The following is a 24,151-nucleotide window of genomic DNA, read 5'->3' as shown; positions in this document are numbered from 1 at the left end:
AAACCATCATAATGTAATGTTTTGAGAAACATTTTAACATTCTAACCTGTCATACAGGTGTAAAAACACCCCCAAAATTTCTTGACAATAATATGTTCTATGCAGCCCCACTCATGCAAATACGGTATTCTGGTTAATATTGCGTTAGTGGAATATAAGTTAAGCAGCAAAATCTAGCAGTTTTTGTCAATATCAGAAGGCGGCCATTTTGCCACTTGCTGTCGAGGGAAAATGACATCACAGTTGCACAGGTCTCAGGTAACAACCAATCACACCGCAGTGTCAGAAAACAGGTGAGCTGTGATTGGTTGTTACCTGAGACCTGTGCAACTGTGATGTCATCTTCAGTCGATAGCCAGTGGCAAAATGGCCGCCCCGTGAGATGGATAAAAATACCTGGATTTTGCTGCATAACTCATATTCTACAAATGTCATACTAATCCGAATGTCATGTTTAGACTAGTGAGGTCACATATAGCATATTATTGTCAAGGAATGTTTAAGGTTGACTTCCTCTTTAATACTGAAGGTCCTATTTTCATGACCAATGTAAATTGTGCAGCTGTGGAAGTACTCATAGCCAACTTCAATAATGGCCAATCAAAGCAGCTCTTTTCATTCACTTTAAATCTGGTGCACTAGTTGTGCACTAGTCTCGCACCTATAGCTGTTCCGCCTGGTGGGATGATTTATAAAACATAATACAGATTGTTCAGAGGTTTTGTTGCCTGATGTACACAATTTGAATAAATTAATGTGCTCTAGTGTGGTCACACAAATCCCAAATTCTTAATTTCCTCTAATCCCTTCATATTCATTTTGTACAAACACCTCCTAAATTTTGGTGAGAACAGGCTCCATTGAATATGTTTGACAAAATACATCATCAGTATTTATCCTCTTTAATTTAAATCCTATAAACAAGCCTGCAAGGAAATTGGCTATGAAAGATTATTTCTATTATTGATGTAATGATGTTACAATAATAAGGTCAAGTTTTTGTTATGATCTGCCACTTCTCTATCAGCCTCAAGCCAAAAATGGCAAAGACTGTGAAGTATGCGAGGAGGCCTTGTTATTTTTCCTCTCGCATTTGTTTGTGTTGCTCAGATAAATTTCATCCAACTTAATTGACTTTGTATCGTTTCTTTCCCACACTCCCCCGGCTTACCGTTGTATCCGTCGTTGTTGACGTCTCCCAGAGGCGCTATGGCTGTGCCGAAGCGGCCGAAGGTGTGCGTGCCGGTGAGGGCGACGGGTTTGGAGAAGGTGAGTGGGGCCTTCTGCAGGTACAAGTAGACCCTGCCCACTTCTCTGGGCTTGCTTTCCATCTCCCTCTCCATGTAGAGGGGGGCTCCGACGAGCACGTCGTCCGTCCTGGAGGTGCGAGGCGGAGTTTAGACAATACAATACATACATGTAATACATGCTAATATGATATGGCCCGCTTACCCATCTCCGTTCAGGTCAGTTACAGCCACTGAGTAGCCAAAATAAGAGGCCATCTGAAGTACAGAGTATTGCGTATTAAGACATATTTGTGAAAAGACTCTTTGTGCAAAACATGTCAAACAATCAATTATGCTCGTGTAACCCATGAAAAGGTGTGCATGTAAAATGGGGATTAAAAATTCAGAAAACCTTCAGTTGAAAACTCAAGGTGGGAAATTAATTACGTAGAATTAATGAAAGTAGCCCATTATAAGACTAGACGAAGTGCAATTTCTGGAGAAATTGCGTGGTAATGCTGAAAGCTGAATGTTAATAGCGGACTGCTAAGCTGAATGTTAATAGCGGACTGCTAAGCTGAATGCTTATAAAGTAAATTGAAAGACAAATTATGTGAAAATTACAAAGTTTTCATTGAAGTTGAAAGATAAATTAATAAAAGGAAAACTTGAACTGCAATCTGTGTAAGGATGGATTTAATCATTTCGAAGACATTATAATCCATTTCCTGATGAAAGCCACCATGCATTTAATCATTTCAGTTGCCATTTTACATATTTGCAATGTACAGTCAGAGGTGGGTTTCGAACCTGGTACCTCCTGGTTAGTGGACAGCACACTTAACCAAGTGCACCACTGAGCAGTATCAGAGCGCTAGTAATGATAATAAATTGTATGTATGGAAGTGGGCGTGGAAAGTGGGACTTAGAAAAAGTTTAATGTCAGCCCCATTTCAAATGAATGGGGAAAAGGAGCTTTAACGTTAAATTGTGCGAGTATAATAAGTAATGTGGAGTCAGACCATATATACCCCAGAAGGCGTGAATTTTTGAAGCAAGTTGAAATTTGAATGCTGTAAATCGGAAGTATAATGTAGGAGTTGTTTCTCTGCAAAAAAAGCTTTCAGCATTCCCACAACAATGAGCCTTATTTTTGATAACTTACAATTGAGTCAAAATGGACGTGACTAGTACAACAGTCAGATGGAATTGGCTCCAGTTATAAGAATAACAATAATAAGCTCCACAGTAATTGGGTGGATGGATAATTATTTTAGCAAAAACAATCTTACTAATGAAATTTGGTAAACTGCAGGTTAGGTCTATAACTGGGTAATCTTGAGTTTTGTTCTTCAATGAAAGCATCAAATGATATATTCACCAATAATTCTCATAAATTTGAAAGAGATTGCTTTGAATATTTCCTAAATGTGTCCGGCTAAAAGTATGCTAGCTACACTCGCAGGGCAAATGCAATCACAATCTCGTGGCTAACACTTGACCACAACTGACTTCTAAAACTTTTAAGATTATAAGACAAGTTTATTCAGACAACAAAAGTAAATTTGTGCTCTAAAATATACCTACCTGTTCTCCAGTGAAATTCTGAATAAAGGTCAGGTTGGTGGAGTTGATTATCACGACCTAAAGAAGCAGAAGGACAACTCGTGAGTTGTCATGACTCAGCAGCTTTTGTCCTGACCAGACATATATATAATATATATATATATATATATATATATATATATATATATATTAAAAAACTAAAACCAACACCACAAAGCTTAAATGCCTTTTTTAAAATTTTTTATCCTGCCCTCCCCCATTACCATCCTTCGTGCTCCCCTTTAACCCGCCTTCCCCCAAAAGCAACCCTGCTTGTCGGGAGAGATGGAGGGGCGGGGAGGCTGAGAATTCCTTCATAAGACCTAAAATAACAACCACATGGGGACAGCCGGGGGCTTAACACACACATACACACAAACACAGGAGGATACTGCTCAACCCATTCGCAGATGTTGCAAAGACACACTAACCCAGGATTGATTTACAAACAGAAAGAGAGATGAAGAAAAACACAAATATCAGATTCATAACATTAAATGTTAACTAGTCCCAGTGGGACGGTCATCTGGGACATGGAAACAACCAACCTGCATCCTCTATTACGCTCATTATACCAACGCAGGATTCTCTCCCTGCTCGAAAACACAATGTTGCAAAGTGTGCGTGTACTGTGCGTGCACTGTGATTACAGGTTAAGGTCGTGTGTGTGAAGGCGGGTTAGCGGGGTGACGCGGGGTCAGCGCCTTTCACATGCCGCGGAAGCAGTGTGTCATTAGGGAGGACGGACACAGTCAGCCCCGGGGACAAGTTCCCATAAGAGTGCATGGCAGTTCGACACAAAACACAACATAGAGCATCAGAGCGAGTTGTTCTGAGCCGCAAATGTCTGTTTGGTCTCGTGCTTCTTCTTGACCTGCCAGCTTTGCGAATCGCGACGACGCTTGACAAGTTCAAGGCCCGGGTCTCCACGTGGTGAACCGCAAACATCCACCAGAGTCAATGTATTGTTCCCCAACGTCTAAAAGAGACATTCCTCACGCTGTTGTTGTCATGTTGAGAGTGGTGGAGGAGCAGGGTGCCGTGTAACACGCTAGAATGACTGTGGTCAAAATCTGGAAACGGTTTCTCATCCGTTTGTCACAAAGTCGAAACAGTGGCGTAGCATGGGGGGTAGGCGCCATGAGTCAAGTATTTCTGCCCCCCTCCTTGCACTCATTTTCATCAGTCTAATGCAGGGGGTTGATGACAGAGATCAGTTCCTGCAGTGGCGATGCAACCCAAAATCTCTTAGAATGTGTGTTGTCTATCACTAACCTACGCAGTCATAATTACAGTACATATCGACATCTAAATGCACTAAGACAGGGGTCTGTAACCTGTGGGTCTGGAGCCACATGTGGCTCTTTAGTCGCTCTAAAAAAATAATAAATAAATAAATAAATAAATAAATAAATAAATAAATAAATAACATAAAAAAAATAAATAAAAAAAATACAATAAAAAATAGATTTTTTAAGTATTTTAATTTTTTTATATAAAATATTCTTTGAATTAATTAAAACTTTAGATACAAAAAGGAATAATTCAATACTAAAAATGTCAGAATCCAATTTGTAAGTTGTCAGAAAAAGAGACCAGAGGGAGATGGCAAAAGTAAAAAAAAAAAACAAAAAAACAAAAAAAAAAACTAAAAATATCCAAAAAGTGACCATAAAATGTCCAAAAAGAGCGGAAAATTACCATATAATGTAAACAAAATTGCCAATATGAAGTCTGATTTTTTTTTTTTTTTGTAAAGGCAGAAAAAAAAAGTTCATAAATTAATCATAAAATGTCCAAAAACAAGAAAATTGCCATAAAATGTCTTTGGAATTGCCAAAAAAGCAAAAAATAAATTCTTAAAATTATCATATAATGTACACAAAATTGTCAAAAAAGTCAGAAAAGAGAACATTGAAAAAGTAACTCTAAAATGTCCCAAAACAAAAGAATAAATCCCCCAAATTACCATAAAATGTCCACAAAATTGCCAAAAATTTCCAAAAAAGGAAGAAGAGAGGTAAAAAATTACTATAATATGTCCGTACTGCTTTGTTCATCACAATGTTCAAACTGGTTTTATGGCTCCAGACAGATTTTTTATTTGTATTTATTTGGTCTAAAATGTCTCTTTTGACAGTAAAGGTTGCTGATCTCATAAACTAAGATAGCCTACTTACAAAATGAAATGTTTTCAGCACTGCATGTCTGTGGAGCGCATTGCAGTGGGACCTTTTTTCTTCCCTTGAGGGGTTTTGCACACGAGGTCAGAGGTCATTCACATGCACCGAGGCCACTTTGATCGTAAAGGTTCTCAACTTATTGTATGATTTCCTCCCAAATCCTTGCAAAAACACACAAATCTCAAGCACTTTTTTTTTGCATTCCTGCATCCATACTCACATATCCAAAGTTCTGCGCTCCTCTCGGCACTCCGGCTATCAGCTCTGAAAAATTCCAAAACAGACTTGAATTAGTGCGCGTGTGGGAAAGACTTACAATCAAAGACGGGGCTCGACAGGGGTTTGTCAAAGGATTGAAACACTAAACAGTGCAGCGACTGTGAGAAAAGAAGAGTTGAATGATGGTCTAATAGTGACTGATGACTGTGGTGCAATTAACATCTCAGGGTGATCAGAGAGACCCCTTGCTTTCCTGTCCTCCAGCGCTTCCTTAGACCACAAAGCATAACTTCCCATCACCGCTAGAACTTTTAAATTACGACCACTTCACTTATGAAGACTTACAAGCCCACCGTGAGCTTCGCACCACAACACTTGCATCTAAAGGCTGGTGTAACTTTTGAGACTCTTTGACATGTGTTGGGCCAGTGGGCCTTTGAGTTGGCTATTGGGGGTTCATAAAAGCCAGCTCATTCAGTAAAAATCCCACTAAATGGTGATTGACAAAGAGGCGCCAATAGATGACATTAGAAATGGAGGCAATGACGGCAGCAATGTTGTCTGAAAAGGAAGCAATACAAATCTAAATGTGTCTGGAAAAAAATCCCTCTTTCTTTAGTCTTACTTAAATTGTGTTATGTGCTGAGGTTGGATCTCAAAGCACAGAGACAAATAAGATTTTAACTATTTATTCACATCGAGAGGCGTGGCACAAACTTGACTAGACGAGAAACAACGAGTTGCTCAGAGGAACAGAGGTAATAATCTGACAAAAACACACACTTCTCAGACAGGCTTATAAAGACAGTGAATCGATCTGATTGGTTGTGGCTAATCATGTGGGTAACAGAACTGACATGGAATTATCTGATTGGCTCTTGACTAGATAAAGAGATTAAAGATTCCTGACATCACATAGCTTCTGACATCACATAGCGTCTTACCAGTTGAAATTAGATGCTGGTTACATCCGTTCAAAACAGACACTTGACATCACGGTCGTGACCCAAACATAACCCTTGCATGACCTTAGTCATGACAGTAAAAACATAACCCTTGCATGACCCTAGTCATAACAGTACTAAATATTACCCTTGCATGACCCTAGTCATGACAGGAAAAGCATAACCCTTGCATGACCCTAGTTATAACAGTAAGCCTAACCCTTGCATGACCCTAGTCATGACAGTACTAAACATGACCCTTGCATGACCCTAGTCATAACAGTAAGCATAACCCTTGCATGACCCTAGTCATGACAGTATAAGCATAAACCTTGCGTGACCCTAGTCATAATAGTAAGCATAACCCTTGCTTGACCCTGGTCATGACAAATTGACAGTCCTAGTGCTGCTGTTTTGGTTAGCTTTAGCAATGGCGTAAGTGATAGAGATCAAATGGGCTCAGTGGTTTACAATTTAATGCCCACATGTCATTTCAGTTATTCTTGATTCCAGACGTTAATTTGTGGTGGGAAATGCACTTGAAGCCACTATTTGAGAAAATACATAATGCCCCCCCCAAAAAACTTTCATTTTCAAAAAACCCAGATGATACACCCATTTTCCTTTCAGATGAAATCCTCGTAAATCCATCCAGCACAGGTTCATTAGCTATTTTGTTCAAGTCCAGAAGAAATTCTAAACCTCTATCTGCAGGTTTAGTCTGCCACTAATCATCCTAATCAGTCAGAGCGGAGCGCAGGAAATCCCGTTATCAGTAATTCCCAAAGACGTGTCCCCTCGGGGTTGCGACCCAGACATTCAGAGACAGTTCTCATTTATTGCCTGCGGTTCAGAGCTGCACATTGTCACCCAGCTGTGTGCGCGCGCTTCCTTTGGGTCAACTAATCACACGCCACAGTGATGTGAGCATTCCAAGTGAGAAGGAGACAAGTTGTACTGTTTTGGTGCTGCATGTGTTCTTTGTTGGTTTTCTCACCTTGTTCCGAATCGCCGGTAAACTCCCCCACCGCTACAGAGTAACCTAGAGGGAGAGATCATTTACCAATTAAAACACACTAGTGACATTTGGGAAACATTTACAAATGACGTTGTGAAATCGAGCTGAAAAGGATGTAGTATGCATGCCAGGCCATTAGCTGGCGCTATTTTGCAAAAATATTATCCAAAACCGTTTTGCCAATCTTGCCATTCCCATAGGCAGTACTGTCCACAACTCTATGGACCGACATCGTCATCTAGTCCCCAGAGGGAAATTACATAATCCTGGTGGAGGCTGTGAAGAAGCTGCAGAGAAGATAAAAGCTAAATTCCAGCAACGATTGCCGGAACAAGGGGGAGAATAACATGGTTGATGACGGTCACAGTTTGAGGGTTCCCAGCTCAATAGGCGTGGAATCTAGTGACAAAGGTTTGACTGAGAGGCCACTTGAGGAAAGAAGACGTACGTAGGCTGGGAGAAAGGTCAGAGAGAGCCCCAGGATTTCTGTGGGACATGAGAGAGGATATGTGATCTGTTGTCATTGCTGACTGAAGCTTAGGGACTACCTGACGAACTCTCTTTCAGGTTAAGGTTATATGTTTCCATCATGGATGTATTATACAACTGATTCTGTTCTTCCAATTCTCAGGAATTGTTTTTCATTGTCAGAGCAAGTCTTCATAGTTTTTATTTGCTGTCCCACAAAATGAGATGACAGCCAAGTCTATATCTTTAACCTATTACCAGCAACTGATCCTACTGGGAAAGATACACTGTCCAGTCAACTTTTTTTTTTTGGTTTGGCGATAATGTCTGTGGAGCAGTATTTCCCAACTTTTATTGGGCCAAGGCACATATTTTACATTCGAAAAATCTCACGGCTCACAATCAAACCAAGATGTCAAAAAAAGTACATTCAGTGGTGCTTTGAAATCCAAGTTCGATGTGTTCCGTGACCTCGATCAGAACACAAAAGACATATCTAAATTCATCTTTCCCCATTGAAATGAATGAAAAAGTCATTAATCTGTTCCAGCCTTCCCCCAAAACAAAACAAAAACGTTGTGCTTGTGTTTTTAATAGGGGGAAATAGCTCTCTATAATATTCTACTTTATAATATATAACGTAACATAATTAAATATAAATAATAAAACATTTTGTGCATCATGTGAAAAAAGATATCTGTCAACATATGTTGCTCCACTGTTTGTGTTTAATTACATGCCAAAGGTGGTGTACATTGTGTGTTAGCATTAAGCTAGCAGGCCATGATATCTATCAACAAATTTTGCTCCACTGTGTTCAAATATCTAGTGCTTGAATGTTCTAAGAACATCTATTGTCAAAGCTAACTGTTAACATGCCAAAGTGGTGTCCATTTTGTTTTAGCATTAGCTAGCAGGCTATGATATCTATCAACATATTTTGCTCCACTGTGTTCAAATATCTATTGCTGAATGTTCTAAAAACCTATATTGTCAAAGCTAACTCTTAACATGCCAAAGTGGTGTCCATTTTGTGTTAGCATTAGCTAGCAAGACATTTTTAAAGCTAAGTTGTGTGGTTTTTTAAATACAAAATATGTAGTTCTCCTTGTTTTACTTTACTTTGACTAGAAGTGCCATTAAACAGCTTGAAGCATCTTTTCTGATGAATTGTTTAATATTTTCCAAACTGCTGGTTATTGTAAAGTGAGCTGAGTTGAGTTCACTGTAACCATTTAGTGCTATTATAGTCAAAGCAAAAAAATTGGCTGAATGACAACTTAAATTGGGTCACTATAATATCTCAAGGCACCACTGAACACTGAAATAATGATGATATGTGGTGGTAGGGGAAGAGCATTAGTTATCCTTGGCATAGATAGACGAACAAAGTCATTATTTGTAGTAAATACCGAGGTAACTGTCATCGTGTGTGTCTTCAGCAGCGACGGTTTGTTTCTCTCCTGGAACTCGTCTTAGCACAGCTTTCAAGGAGTAACCATTCAGTATCTCAGCTACGCCTGCTGTCATCACCTGACCTGCACACACACACAAAATAGAGATACTGTACATGGAATAAACAAGCAGGGTGAGCGCACTGCATCTGTTTAGAGCATGCGTAAAACTCGCGACACATCGGCGTCAACCTCGAGGGGAGGTAAAACCCATCATTAGTAGAGTGAAAAACAGGAAACATGTTCCTCATGTTCCTTAAAACACTCAAGAAAGCAGGGTTGTTTTTTTTTCCACAGTGAGGGTTTATGATTTACACGCGCTTGCAGAGACACAAACAACACCTTTGCTCTGCTGTTGAACAGCAGGGCAAACAAACAAACCATTTTATCTACAGCCGTACTCAACCTTCCATAAATCGTCTTTAATGTGCATGCGTGCACGTGTTGGGACTCAGGCAGAGGAAACGGAGCACTCTTAACCTTCTGGACAGCTCGACATTGCCTACTTGGCCTGGCTTTATCTCCCAAAATAACACATCAACACATTCAACTCACCATTAAACTTGATGAATGACACATGGTTTTATAATTGAGGACCTATTACGCCAAGTAATGGGCTGACCATACAGTGACTTGCCACAATATTAGGCACAAGTTCAGAATGTGAATATTGTGGTGGTTGGACTGCAATGTATCACACTGACAGGTGGTCTCAGTATGAGAAGACTGAATTTCTTCCCCCACAGTGAACGATAGCCAAAATAATAAACAAATTGTTAAATAAATACCTCCCTGGCGTTGCCAATCATAACTGAGCGTGATTATCTTTTCAAAGACAATTCTTGATACGGGTCTTGTATGATATTGTGTTTGTACCTAATGAAGTGTCCAGGGAGTATATATGGCTCTACTGCTGATGATGATTGTTTCATATAATAGTCTATAAAATCCAGGCAAAGTGCTTTTATAAACATTAAGAGGAAGTATTTTAACTGGAGGCAGCCGGCCTTGCTGAGATGAGGGCACTGAGAGAGGGAGCAGTCCATTAGTGGAGTCTGCTGTGGCTTTTATATGCTAAGTAACAACGGCACCACTAACAAACAACAAACCTGAATCGTACAAATATTGTTTGGTGGTCTCTATACAACGGTTTCTGCATTTTTTTTTTTAATCTCCACTAAATGTGCACTGGTGTGTTGTTTTGATTACCCATTAACAGTTGTGTTAGCTATGTAGCAGGATTATGTGAAAAATCACACAATGTGCAAAAGTTGAGTCTCGATTACTGGACTTTTGTTCGTTGTTGTAAACAAATGTCATTGGATGCCGTTGTGGGAGGGAATTCAGTTGACTCCCGGCCAATTGAAGCGGCTCCACTCATTCCTTTAATTTAGCCCAGAGAGAGAGAGGGAGCTACACGGTCTATATTCAACATTTGACTCATAAAGTAACATTCCCACTGCCCTGGAATGCAAATGAACAAACACAAATGTGACATTCGGTAATGTTTTTCCAGATTTGTTTGAGGAATTTTTTCTTCTCACTCCTCGTAATCGTAACAGCAACAAAAATGGCGTGACCCCCATCATTATCAACAAACTGCGCTCCACAATCATGGTTCTGTTTTTGCAAGACTGATTTATTTTCTTTTTTTCCGCCTTTATTTGAGTCACGGGGCAAATATTCCTCTTGCCCTAGCAAGCAATGCTTCCCCATGGAAAAGTCACATGGTGTTCTCATTCTACATCAGGGGTGTCCAAACTTTTTCCTCTGAGGGCCACATACAGAAAAATAGAAAGCTGCAAGGGCCACTTTGATTTTTTAAAAAGTTATTTATTAACACATTCATTGCCAGACCAGCAAAAAAATGCATAATTTGACGTCTTTTTCCGTCAATGGCAGTGAATGAGTTAAACATGGTAAAAATCAATGAAGCAATTATAAATTGTTGAGATAATGTACAGTTACTTATTGAAAAATTGTGTCTTTGCATAGCTAGAAATGTTTAATCCACCCTCGTTTTTTTTTTTTTTTTTTAAACAGCATTGAAAAATTATTTTTAGTATTTGCCGCAGGCCGCCAAAAAAATTTATGGCGGGCCGCAAATGGCCCCCGGGCCGTAGTTTGGACACCACTGTTCTACATAAAGCAAGAATTAGCCTGCTAGTTAAAAAGATAGCTGCACAAATAGAACTGAAACATTCCCCTTGTGCCAAAATGCTCAACCTTGGTGGAAGCGTGCATTGTACTCTGTCTTTCCTTGATGCCATTTTGAATAAAACAGGAAACTGGAGATAAATGAGCATCTGCAGAACAGTGTTTTCCCTAATTTAGATGAAGGGAAAAGGAAAGGGGGGACCCTTGAGAGCACACCTGGAATAGTGGGAGTACTGGCACACTTGTAAGGGTGAACTCCACTTCGATGACATTTCAGCATTCTGCTCGGACTCAACATCCTGAAAGGAATCTATCGTGCAGGAAATGCATCTGCGCTGTCTAAATAACCTCCTCCCTCACCTCGCATCCCTCTCGTGGCCTTCTGCAACACGTTACTGTCATCTCCTTAATGACCCGCTATCACACCTTTCCTTTCCAGAGCCTCCTTCCCCTTATGGAGCAGAGTGGCTGTCGCTCCTGGCAACCCCCCCCCCCCCCCCCCCCCCCCCCCCCCACCCTCCAAAGATCAACTCAATGTGTAGCCAGGGGTCTGCAACCTGTGGCTCTGAAGCCACATATTGCTTTTTAGTCCCTATTTGGCTCCCTGTGGATCTCTAATTTTTTTTAATAGAAATTAATATAGATTTTTTTAACATATTTATATACATTTTCTACATAATATATTATTTTAGGGAATCAACGATTTAGGAAAAAAAGAATAAATTAAATATTCAAAAAATGCCAGAGACCAAATTTGTAAGTTGTCAGAAAAATTATGACAAAGTTAAAAAATGTCCAAAAAGTTACCATAAAATGTCCAAAAGATCCAAAAAGAGCTGAAAATGACCATGCAATGCACACAAAATTCCAAATAGTACAAAGATTTATTTAAAAAAAAAAAAAAAGCAGAAAAGAAAAATGTTCAAAAAGCAACTATAAAATGTCCAAAATTATTATATAATGTACACAAAACAAAAAATTATTTTAAAAAAGTCAGAAAAGAAAAAATTTAAAAAGTAACTACAAAATGTCCAACAACAGACCAATAAATTCCCCAAAATGTCCATAAAATTGTCAAAAATATCAGAATTGATAGCAAAAATGGCAGAAAAAAAAGTAAAAAAACAACAACAAAAAAATGGTCCCAAAATTGAAGAAGAGAGGCAAAAAACAAAACAAAACAAAACAAAACAAAACCATAGTATGTCCATACTATTTCGTTCATCACAATGATTACTTTTTTTTTATTTATTTTATTTGGCCTAAAATGGCTCTTTTCACAGTAAAGGTTGCTGACCCCTGATGTAAAACAACCACTTCCTGTCACACTCTTACAGATATGAAGTAGAAAGGATGAGGGAAAGTATGGAAAGAAGAGTCATATCTCTGCGATGACACTGCTTATCTGGCAAGCGTGCCGCTGTGTTGTGTGTGTTTTGGTTGTATGACTGGTAAACGCATCACCTTAACTCATATGTGTAGCATTCTGTATGCATGCAGTGGAACCTCTAATATTGAACAAACTTCATTTAGCAATTGCTGGTCGACCTCTTTCAAATTCCCGTTGAAAATAATCTGCTCCTGGGTGAAATTTTTACCACTTTAAAAACTACTGCACTTGTCTGAGAAATTACCAACATCAGGCCTAACCTGCCTCTGTGCAGGATTTACACCAGTACCGAAAATGAAGCACTCGCCTGTAGGTGTAAATATGTGTGTGAAATGTGAATGGTTTGTTTTTTTGCACGTGTTCCTTGCGATTGGACAGGCTCCAGCTCACCCATGACACTAATGAGGATAAGCAGTATAGAAAATGCATGTATGGATAATTTATGGATTTGAGTTACATTTCAGGCCCTCATTAAATGTCTCTGTTTACATTCCAGTCACCTTTTGGGAGCTTTATGGATGGATGTTTGGTTGAATTTGAACTTATTTGACTCCAGAGGTTCCACTCCATCATTTTGGTGTACACGTAGTGTGTTACTGCATTTACCTTGCCAGTAAAAGCTTCCAGGGCCTCCTACCACCAGCCTTCCTTCCTGGAATAAATACAATTACTTGCGGTTAGTCATGTGACAGGAACTTGCGAGTGCAAGTGACTATTTGCGTGGCAACAAATGTGGTCCGTATGTTTTGATTCCTGCTGTCATACATGTTGACAACTTCTGCAGAGTGAGAGCTTCCTGTACAGGAGGGTTACGATGGGCCGTGAGATGGAGGTTAAAGGTCGCCGCTGACTTTACAGTGAAAGAATGCATTTGTGTGTATTTAGCCTATTGTGTTATGAGGCGCAATGGGACAAGAGGCTCCCCGTGGGACAAACAGGCTCCCATCTTTCACAATAAATCGCAAAAAAGGGAGGTCTCCGCTTTAAGTGTCGCGATGCGTTCAGGGAGTGTTGTCGAGGTCATTCGTACCTTGGTGAAATCCACACTGAAGCCCGCCTGGCAGAAGCCCTGCCCCTCTGGGTCCGGGTCATCTGCAAACCACACAAGCACACGCACGCACACACAATTGAGCGTAAAGAGGCAGCGTGCCATTCGTTTTAATCAGCGGGAAGGTTTGTTTTCTAGAGCTACACGCTCATCTGACACGGGCGAGTATTACTCATATCAGATGAAACAATTTGATAAAAGAAAAACAACATGGTCGAAAGCGTGTTTTTATTTGAATTACATCGCCTAACTGTGCATGAAAATGAAAAGGATGGATTGTTCCCCATGTTGGAGGCACCCCGAGGTGAAGCTTGATGATGTGTAACAACGCACATGAGCGTATAAACACAACGTGATTTATGGGATGTAGGGAGGGTGCACATTCAAGCGTTAGTGGAAGCGCAGAAATCAGACATATGATAGGAAATATAGCGCGGCTTTATGTCTCCCTGGAGAACAACATGGTTCACTGTGTTAAGTGGGGCTTTGTTTGCACTGGCACATACGTGTCGTGCACGTTTGAGTGCAAACAGTGAAGGATTTGTTAGCGGCGAAGCCGACAATAAAGTCCACATTTGATCTTCTGTTTACGATGTGCCACCTGATAGCCTCCATTCGCCCTTATCGCGCTCACATCACCCTGCAGGGAGGACGGACCTGGATGTGAGGGTTAGGGTGCAAGGCAGGAAAATCCCTACAAGCCCATTAAGATGACAGAAAAAAGACACAGATATGCTATCAGTTGGGGAAAGACTTGAAAGTGAGATGTGAAGTAGCAAGTCCATTTATGTGCCGAGTGTTTGGTTGAGATTGCAAGATAAGCTCTTTGGACAGACACCTATTCCACCAGCATTGCACAATCTAAACAGATACAACAAGAGTTGTATCAGATAACTGTTTATTTATTTACTTATTTAAGAAAATTGTTAATTTAACAAATAAGCTTAATACTTCCTGAAATATATTGGCCAGAGGCTTGTAGGGGTACCCATTGTGAACAGCTAAGATGTTGATCTACGAATTAGTAGATGTTTTAGTCATAATTGGTCAAATAAAAATGCTACTGTAAAGATATTTTGGGGGGAAATCCTCCATATTGCAGCTTTAAATTAACATCGCAAAATTATTTTTCTAAGCACGTATACCTTATGTTGTGGCCAGTGAGTGCATGCACTACATTTAGATTCAGTTGCAAAGGCAAAAAAAAATAAAAAATAAAAATAAAAAATAGGTGAGGTGGATAGGAAGTGTAGGCGGAATCGTAGAGTGACTCACTGGTTCGACACGGCGAGTATTCTGCGTAGGCACTGAAGTTCTGGACGGCCACGTAGCAGGTACCCACGGGATCCATCTCACCGCTCAACTTCACCGTACGCCAGTGGTAGAGGGGAGCGCACGCCTGTATAATTCATCACAAGTTTACTTTTTGGAAAACAAGCTCAAAAGCAGAAGTTGAGAAAAAAAATCCACTTCATTTTCATTTTCTACTTTTATAAAATTACAATCGTTTTAAAATAAATGATAAAGAATAAACACAAATAAACAAAATCTATACAAAAAAACTTTTAAGTGCATATATTATATCTAATTAGATTTCTGCGCTTCCACTAACACTTGAATGTGCATTTAATCATCCAATTATTAAAATAAATAAATAAATAAATAAACAAACAAGCTTATTTTTTGGTCCCTTAACACAACAACAATGAAATAAATTACAGGCAGAATATTTGATTGTTTTAGAATACTTTGTGGTGATAAACGCTTTAGGTTTAGGCCATAAATGTATGCAGTACATGAGCAACATAATGGTAAATTCATAATTCATTCATTTTTTTTTTTTTGGGTGGAAGATTCTTTCTTTTGTATATTTTTGTAGACAGGCAGTGTTCAAAATTTCCAATAACTACGTTGTGGGAATAAACACAGTCGGCTTGATTCCCGGCCAATTGAAAGGACTCCTTTCATTCCCTTTAAATTAATTGAAATGGCCTTTTTCAAAATACGATATCCACCACACATATCAGCGGAGTGCAGAATCTGTCTGACTGTGCCTGGATCAAATCCACCAAAATCCCATTACACCATCTGCACCACAACTTAGACCTGGTTCACCTGGTCAAAAGTCTAGTCTACTTTCTGTCACCAAATGTACTGCACATTTTTCAACTTTTTTATTCCACAGTTAACGTCATAGTAAAATATTTCATTATTATTGTCACATTATAAACTACTGTCATTCTGATACTCATATTACAGCACATGGCTCTTGATTCTTTTTTACTGCCGCAGATCTCTGACATCTATTATGTCCCTCATTGCACATCGTTTGGTGTGATATATAGTCTGGAGTGTCACTAAACCTGGAGCGGCTAAACTGCTTCTCATTTTTCTGCAACAATGACAATAAACATTTTATTACCATTTTCCAATGATTACTTACTACCACTTTGCCTTTGTGTGTCCTTACTGAGGCTCCAAACCACTGATGGGACTTAAACTCCAAAGGTTCTCTGCTGCCATTTACCTTTATCATACGGTTATCTGTGAAAAAGAACAAGCAAAAATTCATTGTCATGAACTTAAACTCTGGCACTGACTTCATTCTTGAAGTCTGAGAGGATGGAAAGCATTTGGCCTTGATAAAACAAAGTCTTAAACAGGCCAATAAATAAACACCAAAACAACATTTGCTCCACAGAAACAGACATTTGTCAGGATGTTAGTGCTCCATTTTTCTTAAGTAGCTAAAGCCGGTCTCATAAAATATAACAACACCTGGGAGACAAACACATTACAAGCATCTCCCCGCTGACTGAACTAAATTGTGTTAGGATTGATGTAATGGAGTGTATACGTGTTTCTTTGTGGATATTTCACAACATTATTGCAGCTGGGTCTCTCGGAATGTGTACCCTCCATCCTTGTTAAACACCTTCCTCCAACACATGCTCACTCAAATTCGCACTGTGCATATGCGCATGTTGTAATGCCTGGATGACATCATTCATTAAACAGGAAGAGGCCATTTTATTGGTGATTCTGACCATTTGGAAGATTGATTGACATTACACTGCTCCTCACCAAACTCCAAATTTGACATGGTGGGCTAGGGTTTCGTTTATATGCCCTTCAGTGTTGCCAAAAAGTGAAGTCCGTAGAAGAATACTTGGTTCAGTGTGAAGGAATTTGAGACCTGACCTCAACTGCATCAAATACCTATAGGATGATTAAAAAAAGAGATTGTGTGAGGCCCAATATTAACTCATTCAAACCCAAAAACTTGTAAATATGTTTTTAATACTTTGTCCTTCACTCTCCAAAATGTATTTATGTTTTTGTTTTTTTTATGCAAGAGCATACATAAGGCTTTGATGCAGCTTCTGACATGAAGAGGTGGCTGAAAGCAATGGTAGTATTACAAAAAACGGCCAACAGTTGGCAACAGAGTATAAGAGATCAGCCAGGGCCATGTTGCAACAAGCTCTTTTTGTCAGTGTTTTCACCAGGAATGTGAATAGTGATGAAACTTAGCTCTATTTTTAATGCTAATTGCTGCAAAATATACAATTTTTTTCCTGATAAAAGAAGAGACTCTAATCGTTCTTTTGGAAGGGTCTATGCTTTAATAGCAATAGAACGCAATATTCTGCGGGCCTTGCAAAATCAGTCAAAATCCAGTAAAACATCTGGGAGCAAAGAGGGTTGCTTCAGTGAAAATGGCTGGGAGTGAATGAGTTAATAAACTCTGATTCTCAAATTCCCACAGACAAATTCTTCTTCACCTTCACACTTACTAGCTGTAATAGCTACAAAATGGCAACCCTACTATTTATTTTCTCTTCCTGTATGCCCAGGTGTCCCAATACTTTTGTCCAGTCTATCTGTCCCACTAATCGGCTTCAGTTTTCCATCCGAATGATATGCTAACATGACACGACAAGTCTACCTTTTGTCACAGCTCCCAGGCAGACACGCAGGTACGTATTACACTTAATCAGGCGCATGTGAAATTGACGTGTGAATAATAACCAGCAAGACACACGCACACACACAGATGTTTGCCACACTCTCCCTGGTTATGCTGTTCATGTGTGCTTCTTCCACTGTCTGGTTTGTACCTGTAATAATGGGTCTGCTGTAACTCTAGAAAAATCCACCATGGCCTCGATCATCAATCACTTAGTGGTCCACAAAGAGATACGTATGCTGGTATTTAGATTACTGCACACGTGCAAGCACACACTTGCTTCTGGCTTATTACTCTGGTTTCCGAACATGCAATTAACCCATCTAAAAACTAAGCCTGTGTGAAAAATTACCCACGATTAGCAGGATAATGTCCTCCATAAAGGCGCAATCAATTGATAGTATGCAACCAGTAAACTTCCATGAACCATTTAGCTAGCTACTCATTTGTATCCTAATGTTATCGTCTGTATATAGTTCTGTTCAAATGTTATGCCAATGTAGGGATATGAATAACAATTACCCCATCAGTTAATTATTAAACAACTAGTCAACTAGTTTATTAAGTAAAGAAGTCCAACATGACATCAGCTATACATACATCTATGCATATCTCCATTATAACAGCAATATCTATAATATCTAAAACATTGACACAGAAGGAAGAGTTTAGAACATTCTATATTTTTACAGGGGAGGTCAACCCAAAACTTTTCTTCACAATAATATGTTGTTTGAGCCCCCACTTTTATAAACATAGCATTCTGATTGTCATTGTATTTCTGGAATATGAATTAAGCAGTAAAATCCACCCGTTTTTATCCATCTCATGGGGCGGCCATTTTACCACTTGCTGTCGACTCAAAATGACATCACAGTTCAGGGGTCAGGTAACGACCAATCACGGCTCACCAGTTTTCTGAATTTGGTCATGTGACATTCACAAGCTGAGCCGTGATTGATCGTGACCTGAGCACTAAGCAACTGTGATGTCATTTCCAGTCGATAGCAAGTGACAAAATGGCCGCCCCAGTGAGAGTAGAAAAGTACAGTAGTGAGAAGGCTACTTCCTGGTTCATGACTAACTTATAACTTAGCACTAATGTACTTGATGGACTCACATTGCTGCCTACTCACCATAGCAAGAAATGAAGCCACCAGCAGCCATTTTACGTTGCCACTCGCTAAGCGCGTACATTGATTTCTACATGGCGTTTTCACGATATTTTCTGTCTCTGTGTGGCGCACGGCTCTACATATAAGCCTGGGAGAAGCGCTACAAACACATTTCATCAGTAAGAATGTGAGCATCATTTTTTTTTCTCATAAAGTTTATCTCCAAGTGCTAGTCAAATATTTGTTGTCAATAACAGTGGCAACGTAAGATGGCTGCTCTCTGGCTTCAGTTGTAAGTACCCAATTTGTCTTATTGTCAGTGCCATTAATTCTGGAAGGTAAAGAATCCCATTGATGCCATAGTGTCTCAAATGCAACTTTATGTAGATCCTCATTGAAAATAGTTGACCTCTGCAGTACCTCTTTCCAAAAATATCCTACTGTTTTATTATATCTAAATGACAGTTGAAAAGAAGGTCCTTAAAACAACAAAGCATATGGTGGCCTACACTGTCACAGTACCATATGTACAGTATATAATACAGTTTTTTATTTCCATATGCGTGGTCATAACTTGTCTTTTCAAAGCTTTCAAATTTGATGCTGCTCAGATGCTGATTTAAAGCCACTTCCTCCAGCCAAGTAGGCATGAAAAAGTCATTTTTGCCCTCTCATTCTGAGGATGTTAAGTCATCTCGGAGAAAGAGCGAGGGGGTGGATTGATGGAGGGGAGACAAGAGGAGGGGAAAGGAGACAGGGATACATTTTCAAGATGTAATGAAAAGCAGACCTCACCCAATCCCCCGTCTTTCTTCCGAAAGGGAACTAAATTCCCACGTGCATACAAAGCGCCCCCCACCCCCTCCCCATACTCCCCGCCTTTCTTGTGTTCTCACTTGTCCTGGATTTTAACCTCTATCCATTGCACACGTTAGAGATGGAGCAGAGGCTGATTGGATACTTTGCATATCAAACTAATCAGTCCTGCTCCAGCAAATCTGCCAGCCATCTTTTTGATCAAAGCCATATGTCTTATCACTTGTGTTTTTTCCATGCAAACAACATGCCAGCTCACATACAAGTAACTCATTAGTTCCAAATGTAACAACTGAAGTCACCTTTAGCTTTAAAGGGCTTGCATCAAATATATGACGACAGCTCTTGGTTCAGGACAAAATAAGGGAGGGAACTCACTGGCATTGTCAAAGGGTATTTGTCTGCAGCTGTCAGGCAGGCCCGGCCAAGGGCAGTAGTAGACGGACCCGGCCTCCACAATGCCAGGTTGGGAGGTGTTGGCCTTGGGAGCCCCCACCAACACACTGAACCTGGGACACAAATTCATCTTAATAGAAATGCAAGGAAAGAAAGGGAAATATATGCTACAAAAGATTAGGGCTGTCCCGAAACAACTTTTTCACTTCCGATATGAGACCGATATTGCAGCCCGTAGAGTATACCCGATACCGATATTGATCCAATATCAGCATGAATAATACATGCTTTACATTAGACTTGATCAAGTGATATAATTCAAATAAAGAACAATCGTCATCAACGGTATAGTATGAGAAAATGTAACCCATTCCAAATATTTGGGTTACATAAATTCAACCTCCAACATGAGGAATGTACTGCACTTGAAAAAAAAATAAATACAAAATAAAGGACCCTGAGAAATAACCCTAATAAAGTCAATAAAAACAAATTACATACTCATTAAAGTGCAAAATAACATTTCAAGTTTATGTCAGTACATTCAGAATCAATTTTTGACATTCAGTATATGGTGGGAACAACTGCTTATGAGTGCTAATATCTGGAGGTAAAACCTATGATATTCTCCTGTTTATTTATTTTTGGCTGATATCTGACCAATATCCGATATCAATATCGGAACGCAAACACCCCTACTAAAGATCATATTCGGTTATAACAGAAGACATGAGTCTTTGTACATTTGTTACATTAGTGTCTAGTACAGCATATTTGGAGATAATTGCTTGTTATGAGAATTGAACAATAATTTAATATCTACATATAAATATATACAATACATATATGTAGATACATAAACATATATGTAAATATTATATATACAATATAGGTACATACATAGGTACATGGGTATATTGTATATACTGTACACATCTTATACATGATTTATATTACAAAACATACACAGCTCTGGTAGCTAGATAGTTAGCTAGCGCTAGCTAGTTAGTGATAGACAGACAGGCAGACAAACAGATGGTGGATGTTTATGAATATTTCAGTTTACATGGACGGTATGGTAAGTAATGTTGAGCAGTGTTGACAGTAACTGTAAGACAATTTGGAGTGAGACAGATTATATTAAAAGGTCAAAACTGCATATCAATATTTGATGCATGTTAGCCTCTACTATAACCATTGTGACATAAAAGAAGCTATATTTGGTTACCTCCTACCACATGATGATGATCATAATAATGATAATAATAACTCAATATGCTGCGGCGTAGCTCTGTAACCATTTTGACTATATATTATTAAATTAATTAAAGTGAAAAGTGTATTATTCTTATTGTAGAAATGTTACTGCAATGGACCTTAATATCTATCAAATGATGCGTTCAACAAAGTTGCCACTCACGTCTTGCTGCCGCTGCTGGCCTGGTAGAAGTCCACGGAATAACCGAAATAACTCCCACTGGGTCCGCGGTACACCGTGGGATGCTGTGCGTAAAGGTTGAAGCTCCACACTCCACTTGGCGCGCACCACAGGAGGGAGAGTAACCGGAGTGTGAACATTCCCGTGTCGCCTGAACGCTCCATCCTAATGCTTATAATCCCCGGTTCGACGATGAGAGGCAGGCGGAAGCAGGTCCCACCGTGTGCAGGTGAGGTCGCTTCAAGTGCCGGCTGGAGTCCGTCTGGATCACCGCGCTCCTCCCCCGGATCTTCTCCTTCTTCTGACCCCCCTTCAAACCAGCAGCAGGTCTAGTGGCTTGGGAACCTCCACAATGTAACAAAGTCCCACCCCCGCCCCCCCCTGCCTGCTCAAAACTTTTGCCCCCCTACTCACACACGCGCGGTCATTAAAGCAGGCACAAACCACAAGTGAGCGCGCAAACCGTGCGTCATTGCCCCTTTTATGGCGCCCTTTCCGCATGGGGAAATTAAACCATCAACAATAAACACAATCAAAGTGAGACTTTAAAATGTACACATTAGCTAAAAATTAGGAAACTTTGACGTGCATGTTAATCTAGCATCCCCATTGCTATAATTAACACGTTTCCTTGCATTATATTGGGGGACTTGGCTGTAACGCAACTGCAAAAACTCTTGCATGAACAAATCTGATGAGAATTCAAAGTGATGGGATCTCTTGTGATGCGTGTGTGCTTTTAAGTCGAAGTCAAACGGTGGATTAGCGGTTACATGTTCTGAGATTCTCGGTTTGAGTTGAGTGCCTGCATGGATTTTCTCTGGGGATTCCTCCCACGTTTCACAGACATGCAACAATATATAATGTACATAAAATGCTAAATTGTGGCTATTCAATGTAAATATGTAGCTTCCTCTAGACATTATTGCCTCCAAACTTATCCACACAAAACAGGAAGAAAAGGGTTTGAACTGTTAATAAATTTAAAGAGTCCAAATCCTGGTTTTCAGTCAAATGTAAATAATATAGGATTTCCTGATTTCTCAATGAAAGCAAACAAATTATCTTTATCAAAGGCGACTGGACTTCCAAACCAAAGCATGCGGCCTTGCCCAAACATATGCTGAGGTCAATTTGATCAGTCTGATCAGCACATAAGAACATAATCAATCATTCCCAAATATTGTAGTTTTCATAACCGTGCTCCAGTTTTTATATTTGTAAAGTAGTGAGCAGAAAATAAGGAAAGCTTTGGCTTTGTTTGTCCATGAAATAAGCACAATAATAAACTGGACCACAAACGTTTCACACGCCACTCATTAACCCTCTCAATACTACCAATTAGAGATAGACCGATAAGGTTTTTCGGGCCCGATACCGATACCAATTATTAGTAGTGAAGGATGCCGATAACCGATATTTGGAGCCGATATTCATTTTCACTAAAAAGGGACATCAAAATTTGGAAAAAAATACAAACTCCAGCTCTTATCTTTTTTTTTTTTTTTTTTTTTAAAGCATATGTTTATTGAGCAACTTTTAGGGTTAGTAAAATATTTTTAAGGGTTTTTTTTTCTACACGAAATAAAAGTCATCCAAAATTAAAAAATATCCAAAGTATTAAATTTTTACTTATCTCAGTTTTAATTTCAACCAAAAACAGAAGGTGCAGAGAGTTCCCAGGGTCGACAAAAATGAAATAAAAACTTTTTTAAAACATTTACATTTAAATTAGTTTCCTGAAGTTAACACTTAAAAAAAAAATTGATCTATTATCGGCCATATGATTCGTCAAAATGGCCGATGCCGACATTTCTCAAAATGCTAAATATCGGCGCCGATAATCGGCCCAGCCGATAATCGGTCTATCCCTACTACCAATTTTTCAAAATCGTCCACATTATCGACATATAACAGTTTGACTCAACTTACATGGCATGTTGAACATTAGATCAGTGATCATCTGCTCTGTGACAGCTCATGAAGGCGTCAAAGGAAAGGATGCATTCAAGAGCAGCTCGGAATTGCGGGGACTAGCTTGTTAAAAATGAATGCAATTGTTTTTAATGGTTGTAAAAGTGTGTAAGAATATGAGGTAAATTAGATAGAGATGTATTGGGGGTTGTAACTGGCCTCTCCTGACCTTTTGTAGAACGTTTTGCTGCATCATGTTAGATTTACATGAGGACATAGAGCAGACCGTTGGCATACATACTTCTTGCATAAAAGCTTGCTGATAGGTGTTGGATGCCTCTCCGTTAGACGCTCAAGTTTTTTTTTTCTTTTTTTTTTTTCTTGTCAGGCACTAATGGTGTTTCATTTGTCTTTGCGCTGCCACTGGAGTTCATTTTGTTATTAATGTACCTGTAAGCTCCGTTAAGTAAAACAGACTGTCCAAAGTGTTTTGTTTTGTTTTTTTTCTCAGTCCATTATCATCATCTCTTTGTAAATGTTTTTAACGCATTCACTGCCAGCCCAGTAAAAATGGATCTTTGACGTGTATAGCCGTCAATGGCACTGAAAGAGTTGATCACATATTAGAATTTCGATTAATCACCTAAGCAAAAAGGCTTTTTCAACATTTTTTTTTTGAAGAACACCTGTTGTGTGATAATTCTTTCAACATTTATGAGCACATCTTGAACATTTTTTGATCCGCTGCACACTCGCTCATCCTCCTCTTATTTTAATCAGTTAATTA

At 39.3% G+C, this 24,151-nt stretch overlaps 1 protein-coding gene across 1 annotated transcript in view; it reads right to left on the bottom strand.

Annotated features, from left to right (window-relative positions):
- The window catches only part of itga8 (integrin, alpha 8), a 55,696-nt gene extending 32,296 nt beyond the window's left edge, over window positions 1–23,400 (bottom strand). The window contains exons 1-13 of the mRNA XM_077527117.1: window positions 23,383–23,400; window positions 21,433–21,760; window positions 19,995–20,125; window positions 16,159–16,259; window positions 14,991–15,114; window positions 13,698–13,759; window positions 13,274–13,319; window positions 9,079–9,204; window positions 7,178–7,222; window positions 5,238–5,281; window positions 2,817–2,873; window positions 1,453–1,505; window positions 1,172–1,377 (exon numbers count right to left, since the gene is read on the bottom strand). Of these exons, the coding sequence (XP_077383243.1) occupies window positions 1,172–1,377; window positions 1,453–1,505; window positions 2,817–2,873; window positions 5,238–5,281; window positions 7,178–7,222; window positions 9,079–9,204; window positions 13,274–13,319; window positions 13,698–13,759; window positions 14,991–15,114; window positions 16,159–16,259; window positions 19,995–20,125; window positions 21,433–21,760; window positions 23,383–23,398 (1,339 nt within the window). The 5' untranslated portion in view covers window positions 23,399–23,400. The remainder of the gene's footprint in view (window positions 1–1,171; window positions 1,378–1,452; window positions 1,506–2,816; window positions 2,874–5,237; window positions 5,282–7,177; window positions 7,223–9,078; window positions 9,205–13,273; window positions 13,320–13,697; window positions 13,760–14,990; window positions 15,115–16,158; window positions 16,260–19,994; window positions 20,126–21,432; window positions 21,761–23,382) is intronic.
- Between the last annotated feature and the right edge of the window lie 751 nt (window positions 23,401–24,151).

The sequence above is a fragment of the Festucalex cinctus genome, chromosome 7 (assembly GCF_051991245.1).
Source record: "Festucalex cinctus isolate MCC-2025b chromosome 7, RoL_Fcin_1.0, whole genome shotgun sequence".
Taxonomy (NCBI): Eukaryota; Metazoa; Chordata; class Actinopteri; order Syngnathiformes; family Syngnathidae; genus Festucalex; species Festucalex cinctus.
The sequence above is the reverse complement of the archived record's forward strand: the minus strand, read 5'-3'. Positions and strand labels throughout refer to the sequence as shown.